This window comes from Parasteatoda tepidariorum, chromosome 9 (assembly GCF_043381705.1).
Source record: "Parasteatoda tepidariorum isolate YZ-2023 chromosome 9, CAS_Ptep_4.0, whole genome shotgun sequence".
Lineage (NCBI taxonomy): Eukaryota > Metazoa > Arthropoda > Arachnida > Araneae > Theridiidae > Parasteatoda > Parasteatoda tepidariorum.
The window spans coordinates 89,511,541-89,525,150 of record NC_092212.1 but is presented as its reverse complement, the minus strand read 5'-3'; the positions used below and the strand labels follow the sequence as shown (position 1 = coordinate 89,525,150).

Sequence of the window (13,610 nt, the reverse complement as noted above, 5' to 3'; positions counted from 1 at the left end):
ATGTGCAAATGCATTTCGGGCAATTCCGTTATTTAATTCCGTTATTTCCGTTATTTAATTCCGTTATTTCGGGCAATTCCGTTATTTCCGTTATTCGGGCAATTTATTAATTATGAACTTATCCAGTATAATATCACTTTGCGCATATCCATTTTCGAGCAAATCCTTGGTAACTAACAAATCAAACGCGCTTCAGTACTGTATTACACACACTCATACATATATATATATGCTGGTGTGTATAGATATAATAGATATGTGTTAAACAATAGAGAATAATAATAAAAATACTTTAAAAAGGGCGCCGATAGGGAGGATTGCCATAAGCGCCATTTTCTCTAGATACGCCTCTGGTAGTGGAGAAATTCAAAGCTCTTGAAGTAGCAGGTAGTGGAATGGGACTAACCATTAATGCTGACTAAACTAAATATATGGAAATAAACAGAGGGCTCACTATGGCAACGCGCTTGCATGTGAATGATTATAAATTTGAAGATTTTAAATATCTTGATGATTTTAAATATCTTGGAACAACTACTAAACCTGCAAATATGACATAAATACTGAAATCGATAGTCGTTTAGCAACGGCAAACAAGTGTCATACTTTGGTTTAAAAGGCTAACTAAAAAGTAAATTTCTTAAACAATAGACAAAAATTAACACATACATACAAAACTCGGCCTGTGATCCTATATGGCAGTGAGTGCTGGATTCTTAATAAAAAGGAGGAGAACAAATTGCTGATTTTTGAGAGAGGGATACTTAGAAGAATTTTTGGTGCAGTCAATGAGAATAACAAATAGCGCAGCCTTCAGAATCATGAGTTATATAAAAAGTGTAAACAACCAGACATAGTTCATGTTATTAAAGCCAATCGCATTCGATTGCTGGGACACCTTTATATAGATCTGAAGACCAACCCCCCCCCCCAGAAAAGTAACTTTTTTTAAACCAGAAGGTACAAGAAAAAGCGGTTGTTCACCGAGTGGGTGGCTGGACGCAGACGAGAGGGACCTAAAGATAATAAGAATAAAACTAACTGGAAGGCCATAGGACAGAATAGAGCAAGATCTCAAAAACTTATTGGGATGGCATTGGCCTGTCATAGGCTGTAGTGCCCAAGAAGAAGAATTTATATTTTGCAATGTAAATAGTTTCTATTGTGGCGACATCTATTGAATAAAAAATGAAGCAAAATATTAAGAAAAAAAATGTATTTTTTATTTTTTATGTTTTGTAATATTAATATTTTCTATTGTGGTGACATCTATTGAATAACAAAGGAAGTGAAATATCAAAAAAAAAATATTTATTTAATTTATATTTTGTATAGTATTGAGACTTTCATATTTTTATTGACTTTAAGGCAGCATACGGCAGTATCAAGAGAAATAAGTTGTATGAAACAATGGAGGAATTTCCCTGAAGCTTATTAACTTGACAAAGGCAACACTCAGAAGAGTCAAGTTCAGAATTAAGTTGCAAAACATACTCTCCGAGCCCTTCTACACTGATAGAGGCCTGAGGTAGGGAGATGCATTTGCCTGCCCTCTATTTAATATCGCACTTGAAAAAGTAATCAGAGCATCTGGAATCAATGTAAGAGACACTTTCTTTTTTCAAAGATATACACAAATTCTTGGTTTTGCAGATGATCTTGATATTATAAGATAATCTAGAGTTAGAGTTTAAAACTAGTGACATAGGTCATCAAAGAAAAATCCCTTCGATTGTGTATTTTTTCCCTCTTGAAATCAATTGCACATAAATATTACTTTTGGCATTAGCGAGCTTCCGATTACTTTAAAATTTTAAAAATATCGATTATTTCATTTGAAAAAAAATTATTACCTAAGCGTGATAACATTTTTGAATACTCTAATTTTTTTTCTAATAAATAATATGTGTTTGTTAATTTCTAAAAAAAAATCTTCATAAAAAAGTTTAAATAATTCTTTTATCAAGATTGATTTATTAGAGAATATCACCAAGATAAAACAATTTATGTTTTCTTACAATAAAAGTTAAATAGAACTAATTCTTCAAAATAGCGTTCCAGTAAAACAGGGTATTAAAATGTTACGTTTTTTTTGTGATTGGTTCATTAATCAAATAATTTTACTTCTTCGCAAATACAATTCATGTAAAAAAAAAAAATTTACATTTAAATCTGTTATATCAAAAACGAGATCGTTTTATAAAATTTAAAGTATTGCGTTTGATAAAATATAAATACAGTGCATTTGTAAAGTGATCCTAACAATAAAAAGGTTTTTTTCTTTTTTTATTCTCTAAAAAAAGGAATTAATGAGTTATTTTTACAACAATTTATTCATCACACACTCAGAGATGCCAACTGCTCCGAAGACGCCAAAATAATTTAAATAACGGTAAGTAACTCAAAGTAAATTTTGCAAATATTTGACTATATTTGCTAGCTATTTAAAAGGTACAGCATGACATTAGTACTTTAACGTGGTGAATTATATAAGCCTACGAATTATTTAGAAATAGTGGTGGATAAAAATCTACTAAATTGAAATTATTAAACCAAGAATTACAATTGATAAACTACCACATTAAAAAATATATTTGCTGTCCGGAGCAAGTTGGCATCTCTGCACACTTACAAATTAATTTCCAGATGAACAACACGAGCTTACAGAATAACGCAAGTTGCATGAAGAAAGTTTTCTTTCATTCAGGTAAAAAAAAATTTATATATATATATATATTCTTCAACCAACCAATGGGCACTTTATCGAATAAATGAAATAAACACAGGGTATTTACAAATGTTTTTATTGATACATCTATTATTTATGTTTGTGAGAGTTTTGCACACTGAAAGATTTTATGTAGAAATTGAGAAACAGAATTAAAATAGCGAATGTGAAATAAAACAAGCCCCAGTCGATCTTTGTAAACTTTTCGCATCCAGTTAAATAGCCGTAAGAAGCGTACAATAAGATGTATACGAATTGAGTCTGTAAGCAAAAATGTCAGTGTAAGTAAAGTATATTTTATTCAGGCTGTCTCTTAAAATATACAGGGTGGCTACAGAATACTGTTATAAATATCAAATCATTTTATTGTACAGATATACCTAATAGAAAATGATAAATACACAAATATGATGAACACTATAAATGGAAGATTACGTGAAATTTTTTCTATTTGAATCGACCAATATCTTTATCGATTACTAAAGATATTTTCTTACGCCATTTTCGGAGGGCGTAAGAGATTATCTTTTTGTAATATTTACAGTCCGTGGACAAATTATTCGACTCACTTATAAGATTCTACGTAAAATCTTCAAGTGATACTAAGCAGTATTTACGCGGGGGTGAAACCTATTTACACTTGGTTATATTCGTTTATCAATTAGTTAACATTGTAAGGCAATACGTTAAAAATAAATACACATAAGAAGTATATAAAAAATCTTTTGAATAAAATACCCATTACATATGTTTAAAAAAAAAAGTATTGCCTATAAACTCGTGCAAAACGTGTCATTATTAAAACACTACAGTGCGTCTATTAATTTGGTCTAATTATTATAATATACCTGATATAATAAAGATTCTATCTTTATATAATCTATCATCTCATTTATCGAATCGTCGAACTTATATTACGTATCGGCTAATTTAACCAATGGATGCCTATATAGCGTAAAAACAATACATGAGCCACTTATCATAACATGAGCCACTTATAACATAACATGAGCCACTTATTTCTTGACTAGAAGTGAAAAGAACATTTAACTAGTTAACATAGTGGGAGTTTAGGAAGGCCGTATAGAACATAAATTTTTCTATTCTTCTAATAAAGCAGACAATTTGGCTTCCTTCTAAGCATTTTAAAGGCAACATTTCACGTCCTTCCTCTAATGCTACAGAGTAATTAACCAATACGAAAGTAGAAGAGTCACAGTCCATAAAGAATAAAATCCGGTGCTAAAAGCGTTATTATCCTCTTTGGAAAAGAAACATTTTTAGTCTAGTTTTTATAAACTGTTAAGAGCTCAAGACTGGTGGCGCTAGTGGTTAAAAATCGTAGTAAGACTTCGATTTATTTTTGCGACTAAGCCTAAAACACGTAACCCTATATTGTTATTATTTTTAAACAATTTACAATTAAATGTGAGAATCCATTTAATTTTAGTTGAAAACAGAAAATCAAAGGTAATATCTATGTTGCTGTATTAATTTCCTTAAACCGATTTATAGCTCAGTTCTTTTTCGAATTAACTCTTTAGAACGCACGAACTAATCACAATAATAAAACTCCTAGTAGAACACGGAAGTCAAACATCACTGACCTGAGGTCAGTAAGCGGGTGGGTAACCACTTCGATCAGCCTGCGTAGGGATCGAGGGTGTGCGGTATCATTCCTCGTTAAACTGTTCTACCGTAAAGTGCTCGACTTCGCGAGCAGGCCGTCGAGCTACCAAAGCAGGGGAGCCCTCCCCTCCGCAGAGGTTCAAAATTGCGATGGTGTGTCTTCGGATCATCCTCAGGGATGTTTCCCAAACCGTCGCCAATAGCCCATTGTGCAGCTCTAGGGGCACGTAAATAAAGTACCTACCTATCAATAATAAAATCTAGAATATCGAGCCTGCTCACATATTGTCTTAGCAAGGGGTGAGATACACCAATACTGTCATTCACATTGCATATCGATTCACGCACCTCCGACCGACGTCGTGGAATAGGAAAAATTGATTGGTGACATACAGTATTTCCCAGCATAAAAAAAAAAAAACTCTCCAATCAGGTTTTCTTTTTCTCTCGACCGTGATAGGAGGAACGTCAGCCGCCTGCAATGAGAATAGCTCTGAAGTCGTCACTGTTGCATTTCGGTTTTAGAGCCTAGTTATTGTTTAAATTTACACTCATCATGGGTTGGTCTTTGTGAAAATTTATTAATCGAGAGTCACTTACTATTTGTGCAAGAGTCAAGTAACGCTTCCACCAAAGATGTTTTCTCATGTGTGGTCCAATTGCTGCCAATCCATAATAGAAGTACATTATAGTATGAACTAAGGTGTTAACATGAAGCGCAAGCAAAGTATAGTAAGCTAGAGATAAAATAAATAAATAAATTAACATTAATATCAACACCAAAAATGACCGACGATTAGAAAAATCCATTTAAAAAAGTTTTCTGCTATATATCAGACCCAAAAAGCATGTAACCTTACATTGCGTCCTTACAGCAAGATTGTTTTCCAAGATTTTGGATTAGCATGAAGGGTATGCAATACCTGGCGTACCCTTCACTGTCATTTTTCTTAATCCATCTTAAATGGACGTCTCCAGACATTCTTTGCAACTTCCGATCAAAAGATTAATTAAAAAAAATTTAAAAGATTACCCCTATTATTTTAAAAATGAATAAATATAATATTAATTATAATAAAAGGAAACTATTACAGAATGGAGCGAACTCGAAGCATGGAACAAAGTTTGGTAATTGGGAATAAAAAAAGTTGTTTTGGGTGCTCTTTTTTACTCACTGTACATAACCACCCCAAGAAGTAAATCCAAAATTCAATCATATATATATATATATATTAGATAAAAACTAAATTGATCAAGATAGTGGAGTGATTATCAGTTTCGAGAAATTTTACTGGTGGTTATGCTGTGACCTTCAACCTCTTTGCTATCTTATTGTGGTCAAATAGAACAGACAGAAAAAAAGGATTATTTTCCTTAGAGAAGGGAAAACAATGTGAAAGATAAAATAAAATTTAATTAAAAATCGTCCATTTTTATATTTTCCTTAAAAAAACGAAGATTCAAAGCAAATTTCAACAAAAAGTAATTAAGTCGGAAGCCGCCAGTCGGGAGAACTCACGGGGATAGAGGTCGGCCTGTCTATCACTGAGTTCTGCTCTACGAGATGTAAGTTCTGCTCTACACCACCTGTAGCCCATTTCAATCGCCAATACACTGTTAAATATTTGTAACATTTGTGTCAAACTACATTTAGATATAGAAATTTGACCTTAATTAACTGCCCACAGGTAGAAAAATAGCATGCTATTTGCAGAAAAACCATAAAAAGAAATTTAAATGTTTTCTGGGCTATTCTCACTGTAAGAGAAAAAATTGTGCATGCGAATTTGGAAACTGGAACCTGATTGACGAGTTTTTGGCGGGAAGATGAATTTCTGAAATCGGGTTCTTATTCGCATACGCGAATTTCACAGTGTGAATGATTCTTAATTTTTGTAGGTTCGCCTTCCAGTGAGGTGATCTGAGTGCGAATACGAGGACTGCTATTTATATTTCTGATCCAATAATGAAAAAAACAAATATGTAGGATCGAAATTGGTTTTATTGTTTTTCGAAATATTCTCCATGATGATCAATACACTTTTGCATGCGTTTGAACCAATTTTCAAAGCACTTTTTCCAGTCCGATTGAGGTAACTCCAAAACATGCGTTTTGAATGCATCAACCGCTTCTTCGGGGGTCGAAAATCGTTGTCCACGTAATTTATTTTTGATGTGTGGGAATAAGAAGAAGTCATTGGGTGCCAAATCAGGGCTGTACGGCGGATGACCCATCAGTTCGATCTTTCGCTCCGTCAGAAATGCCTTTGTTTGAGTCGATGTGTGAGNTGGATACAAAATTCTTTTAGTGAAAACCAAATTTTTAAATATCTCATTTGTACAGATTCTCTTTCTTCACTTTTTCTTTTGCGTGACACGACTTCTACTGAGAAGCTTGTGGTGGAAATTCACTCGATTTTGAACGCTCTTGAAAACGTAACTATTCATTTTTCTTACGTTCGTGGCCATAGCGGTATTTTGGGCAATGAAAGAGCAGACCAATTGGCTAGGGAAGCTACGTGTGGTGAAATAGACTTAAGGGTGTCTGTTCCAGCTTCTCACTGGAAGCGCATCGCTAGAGATAAAATCATTGCGGACTGGAATGCAGAATTTCTTGCTTCGCCTCGGTCGCTCTGGACGAAAAGGTTCTTTCCATCCATTTTTCACCGTTTGCAATGTAAATTCTTTGCAACTGATTTTAAATTGACCCAAATTTTAACAAACCATGGAAATTTTAAGAGATATTTATTTCGTTTCCATCTGCAGACCAGTGGAATTTGTGCTGCGGTGATGCTGATGAAGATGCTGAACATATTCTTCTTCATTGTAGTCTGTATGCGAGTGCCCGAATGAATTTAAAGACTGATTTGAGACTTCTTTCTATTTGTTGGCCACCTGTCTTATCAGAACTGGTCAAAAGTATTGAAAGTCTTGCGGCCTTGTGGAATTTGGATTTTAATGTAAATTTGTAAATTTTTCTTCTTTTTGTTTTCTACTTACAGCTGTAAGCCGCATGCTATACTTTGTGGTGCATGAGGAGTTTTAAGCCGTTTAAATAAAAATAAAAAAACAGTTTACTTAGCCATTGGAGCCGGTTATGCGCCAACAAGGCCATTTTTCGAAGGTTCTTTTATTATGGTAAAGAGCGCATTTTATACCTATAATAATGCTAGCTGTTTTGAGATCGTAACATTTATTCATATTTGAGCATTATCTCAAAAGCGATGTTCATTGGCAGGATTCGAACCCCAGACTTGAAGTAGGATGATCAGACATTCACGTTCTAGGACTCAATCATAATGGTCCGCGGGCCTCAAATATAAGTTACGAAATCTGTCAGAAAGATTTCTCTGAATAAACATACCGTTTTCACTACGGATTCAGATTTCTGACCCCCCCCCCCGCCCAAATATAGGGGGTAGCCATAATCTGGGGAACATGGTCCCAAAAATTTGGCCAGGAGAGTGCTCCTAAGTTTTCACTTCGCATGCTTTCAATAGTAGAGCATGAAGAGTCGTAAGAAAAGGAAGTACGTTAGTTTCTCTCTTGATTTTCAAATAGATTGAAAACTTTTGAATTAGGAAACTATATCGAACTGAAAATTACATTGAACATACTTCCGTGCAAATTTTAAAAAATATTTGTGACAATTAAATACGACAAACATAAAGAATGGGTAAAATATCGTAGTACACTTCCATACTACTGAGAAAAGGAGGATAGGAAAGGGGTGAGTATCAAGCCAGGGAACCGGTCTTTTCCCCAAAAAGCGTATTCGAGCGTTGCGATTGCGTGTAAAAAATAGTCCCTTTCATAGATGAAAAAAGAAAAAAACAGTTTCATTCACTGAAAGTTACTTTTATAGATAAAAAAAAAGAAGGAAAGAATGCAAATTTAAAGAAAATACTAAGAACCACGGATGTAAGGAAGATTATTTTATTTTTGCCACACATAAAAAGAAAAACGTGGGTGGGGAATTTTTAATGATGATATAAGTTGGTGAACGTTAAAAAAAATCACTTTCTAGTCTGCAACTTATTTTATTAATAACTTTTAGCAAACTTAGCTGTTTTTAATTAATAACTTCGCTATTCCTAGGTAGTATGCTTTGAACTTACTTCACGAGAGAAATATCGCTTAAGTGAATTCGCGAACTTGATTGGCGAGTTTTCCACTGGTCAATATATTTCCTCAATCAGATGAAGGGTCGGAATAGCCTGGCGGGTACAGCACTGGGTTCATCCCCGCCGGCCGAAGACTCCTTGCGTGCATAGGTGCACGCTAAATCTGAGGATTGGATCTGCGAATGAATGGTGTGAGAATATGTGTAAAACGTGACATATATATATATGTTGTCTCCAGATCATCCACAGGGATGTTTGCCAGACCGTTGCTTATAGCCTATTGTGCAACTCTAGAGCGACGTAAATGAATGTACCCACCTACCAATAAGGTTAATCATTATTTACCTCATCTCTGAAATCGCTTACGAGAACTTTTCGCATATCGTCTTATTTTAAGGACCATTTTCACTGCATACAATGCACGCATCGCATTAAAGAAACGGAGAACCTCGATTGGCGATTATTCGCGGGAGAATACATTTCTTCTATTGGGTATAATATAAAAAAAAAACACAACTACTTCCACTTAGTAGGAATAACATCTACCATAACGCAATGCTAAATTCTATGCCACTATCCACATAAATCAATTATTAATCAAAAATCGAATATCAATTACTTTTCTTTATAATGCAATAAAATCTGGCGAGCAGCTATTTAAACGATCAAACACTTCGATTATTTATTTGTGGCTTGAAGTTAGGCTCGCAGAAAATGCCGTTCATGGGTTAAATTTAGTAGGAATAACACAACCTGTGACGTAGGCTATAGTATACCCAATTAGGTTCTCCCTCGTCTAGGATCGAAGATGAGGGAATCACATGCCGGTGAAAATGGCTCTTTTTAGAACACAGTCAAATGAATAAAATAAAATAAAAAAATACTCACCGTGTCACCTAGTTCCATGAATCTTACTAAATAAGCGTGATACATTAAAAGTCGTCCTGCCTGTAAAGAGAAATAGGGTTACCATCATTTTATCCAACAATTTTCTCGAAATATTTAAAGCAGTATTCTGTACCTCAAAAATGTTAGGGGGAATTGATCTTACATCACATCTAAAGTACCAAGTATTCACAACAAACTGAGTAATCTGGAATTTAAAAAAAAGGAGTTTTAAATGAAAAGTTGATCGTGTAAAACTATGCACAGATAGAGCTAGGGGTTAAAATTCGTGGTAAGTCTTCCGGGTTACAACTTCCATTTTTTACGCCTAAATTCGAAAAAGCACTATCCAATATTATAATATCAATAGTGTTTACAATATAACGCATTATTTCTATTTAAATTTCAGTGAACAAACTTTGCAAGCATACTATGATGCAACCCAAAAAATATCAAACGGTGTATATTTTACACAAATAAGGGATAACATACTTAATGTTTTGATATTAATTCGTTTTAAGCTCTCAACAAGTTAGAATTTATAAATGACAGGAAACTCCTATGAATCACGACAATAAAACTTCCTAGAATATTAAAATGACCGAATTAAGCGATTCTTGTCTTTTACCAGAGAACGTTGACAGTCACAGAGTCGCTTTGGTAAATGTTCGAAATATATACCAGGTCTCGTTAAGTTCCGCTGCCCGGTATACCCTGCACTGATGTTTTTTTAAGGTTCAGCGCCATTGCCCGATATACATTTGCCCGGTGCTCCTAACACTGATGTTTCTCCTAATCTATCCTCAGGAGATATTAGTATATCGAATAAATAATAATATCAACAACGAATAAGTTAATTTCAAATCGGATATAACAAATATTTCGGATATTCACCTACGCGACTATGTGATCTTGTCAATCACCGATGATATTATATATCTATATACAGTGAATTCGCGATAACTCGAATCTGATGGGACTGACGAAAAACTTCGACATATCGGAAGTTCGACTTACCGTTAGTTTCGGTTTTGGACTTTCCAAAATATTGTCGGATTATTTAATTAATGCTTATTAATTGCAAATCTTCTAATTGCTTACAATATTTAAGATCATTTTTCTGACAAGCCATTTCGATAAGACTGTTTGAAGCACTTTATGATACCCTGGTCCATCGGCTGCAACTTTGCTGTTGTGTTTGGCGGGAGAAACTGCAAGTTTACTGCTTTCAAATTAGGTAGATCACTATGCGCTGTGCATTTATCCATAAAGAGTATCACTTTTCTTTTTTTAGCGAAGAATTTCCGATCCAATTTTCTTACATAGTCTTCAAATAAAACTGATGTCATCCAAAACTTTTTGTTAGACTTGTAATCCAAAGGATACGTTTTTACATTCTTGAAACATCGGGGATTTCGGTATTTTCCGATAACAAGTAAGGGCAATTTCTCTGTCCCAGACGCATTTCCTCCAACTAGGACAGTCAAACGTTCCTTGCTCATTTTACCCCCTGAGCAGTTTTCATCCTTAAACATCATAGTCTTATTTGGAAGACATTTAAAAAATAAACCCATTTCATCAATATTGAAAACATCATTTTAACTGTATCCTTGAAGTAAATTTGGTAACGTTTCATTTAACCACTGTTCACATACTTCAAGAGGGACAGCTTTAGCTTCTCCATGAAGAGTGCGAAAGACATTGTGTGTGTGTTGCAAAGGAAGGGGCAAGATATCAGCTCCTAGGTTTTTTTTCTTGCTTTAAAAGATCCAAAAAAAATCGAGTTAAAGGGAGTAAAATTCGAGTAATCGAGAATAATTAACATGAAATTGAAGATAAAAAGATCGGGACCTCATAAAAAAATCGAGTTATAGTAATATTCGAGTTATCGTACTTCGAGTTATAGCGAATTGACTGTATATATATACACAGTCGAAGCTCGTTAATGTAATTTTTGATATAGTGTTGATAATAGCAACGTTACAGCAGTCAAATAAAAGAGTTGCGCGAATTGTTGAGAGCATTGCAGGAAACAGCATAAGCCCTTTTGTACTCCATTACGAATAGTTTTCTTTTACTCCATGGGGGTGCCTAGCATGTGGGAATGTAAAGAAGCATGTTACACTGAGAAATTTCCATTCTTTGTTCAGTATAGTCATTTCTCCTACACTCTCATTGGTTGTTCTAAGAAAGTTGTACTGCTGAATCGCATTTCTGCGTCGTGTGGAACAAAAATTTTCCTTAAACTTCGAAAAATTTACATTGTTCATAGCAGTTTTTTCCCTTTCTCCCTAAAATGAGATCGATGTACGAGGAAGGTCAATCTCCGTTAAACCGTTCGAGAGGGATGATCGAAAAAGGAAATGGAATTTTTAAATTGGTTGGAAAAGGTAATGGGAAATTTGCTTAACTGTAAAAAATCGCCTTACGCAGATGACACTTAATTAAGTTTGGTAATACTGGTATTATGGTAATTGGCAAGATTGTAATACGAATTCTACAATCAGTTTTTTGTAGTTTCAGAAAATAGTTTTCAGCAAAGATAGTGTATTTTTATAAATTAGAATGAATAAAGAAATGGCCATACTCCAGAATCCTTATGAACGTTTTGTAAGAATTCCGTGATTAAATTTATTTGTTAACAGTCCACAACCATAAAGACTTTATTCAAATTGTTCAATTTTCATTATTTTTCAGTTTAATTTTAAACCTCTTGAGACTTTCAATTTAAAAAAAAATTCGACATAAACGTTCGGATTTATATTGGCGATCGAAATGGGCTGCAGGTGGCGTAGAGCAGAACTCTGTACCTATGGCAACACTTAACATGCTTTCCCCATTAGCGTGTGGAAAGTCATAGAGGAAGGAAGTAGGTTAGTTTCTCTCTTGATTTTCATATAGATTAAAATCTTTTAACTTGGGAAACTATATGGAACTGAAAACTGCATTAAACATAGTTCTAAAGAAAGGTACCACGGAAATTTTAAAAAGTATTTTTATTAAATAAAAAGGAAAAATATTAAGAAAAGGGAAAATATCGTAGTACATTCCTATACAACTGAAAATAGGAGGAGAGGGAAGGGAGAAGGGCTAAAGGCATGAAACCGGTCTCTCCCTAGATGGCGTATTCGAGTGTTGCGATCGCCAATCTTGCAACTCTAATCTTTTTCTCTTGCTTTTTAAATTTTATTAAACTATTATTTTTTTTGTTGTTGTTTTTGACACTATGTCAAACGAAAATCTGGACAGAGATAATTTTTTTCGGCAGCGATGGATAAATAATCACTTTTTAAAGCAAAAGAGAAAATAAAAATCAGGAAAAAGGCATTACCATTCTCACTAGGCGTCATGTTTCGCATGTGAGTCAGAACTTGATTAGCCAATTTTTCGTGGCCAAACACGTTTCACCGATGAAGTTCTGACTCGCATGCGGAAAAACCGCCTCCAATGAGAATAATCCCCTTCAAATCTCCTGTAATGTAAATTATTTACTTCGTATACGGCGATGGCGTTGATAGTGGATAGCATGAAGCTGAAGCCAGCAATCACTTTTCTTAAATCAAAAGGCTTTTTGTTTTTCATTATCTCAGGTAAAAACCATTTGACGAGTAAGACATAAGTGGCAACAATAGAAATCGCAAACTTCCTATTGGTCACAATTAACATGTTTCTTACATCTGAAAAAAGAAGAAAGATTTGAATATACATTTGGTGTGAGGAAGCTTATTTTTCAATTATTACTATTAGTTCTCTATATCTTGTTCAATTATTTTTTTGTTCGTCCATTCAAGATCAAATAAATTTTTCTTTTAAAAATTGTAGTTACTTGATGTTGATACAGTTTTTTTTTAAATATTAATTCATTCATGAGCGAAACACGAAATGTAATTTTTTGATTGGTTAAGCGTTAGTCATTGGTTTAAATTTTACTATAAGCTATTCAGTTTTTAACATACGAGGGTTGTAAATTAAATAGTGGCAACTTAACCTTTAAACTCACAGAAGGACGGGCATGCGCAAATTAGATATGGGAGCTGTGAGGTGGGGCTGCTGTCGATGTGTAGAGTGCAAAAAAAAGTCGATTAGCTTAGAAGGGTAGTTGTTGTGTGGCGTTAAAGTGAGGAGTTTCGTTTCCATCGCTCTAAAGCATGTTTTGAAAAGGCTTAATGACGAAAAAAGACGAGATGCTTGAATCCATCGTGCTACTGTCCTATATGGTAAAGCATTTGCTCCAAAGGCTTCCA

The 13,610-nt window shown here is 34.2% G+C and overlaps 1 protein-coding gene and 1 long non-coding RNA gene across 2 annotated transcripts in view; both read right to left on the bottom strand.

Moving 5' to 3' along the window:
- Positions 1 to 2,788: 2,788 nt before the first annotated feature.
- Positions 2,789 to 5,636, bottom strand: LOC122271790 (uncharacterized). Its single transcript, XR_006226584.2, has 2 exons — positions 4,958 to 5,636; positions 2,789 to 2,989 (listed from the first exon to the last, which is right to left on the bottom strand). It is a non-coding gene; the product is annotated as an uncharacterized lncRNA (long non-coding RNA).
- A 2,916-nt stretch (positions 5,637 to 8,552) lies between these two features.
- The window catches only part of LOC107437467 (very long chain fatty acid elongase 7), a 7,687-nt gene continuing 2,629 nt past the window's right edge, over positions 8,553 to 13,610 (bottom strand). The window contains exons 3-6 of the mRNA XM_071185901.1: positions 12,859 to 13,043; positions 9,503 to 9,574; positions 9,370 to 9,429; positions 8,553 to 8,657 (exon numbers count right to left, since the gene is read on the bottom strand). Of these exons, the coding sequence (XP_071042002.1) occupies positions 8,553 to 8,657; positions 9,370 to 9,429; positions 9,503 to 9,574; positions 12,859 to 13,043 (422 nt within the window). The remainder of the gene's footprint in view (positions 8,658 to 9,369; positions 9,430 to 9,502; positions 9,575 to 12,858; positions 13,044 to 13,610) is intronic.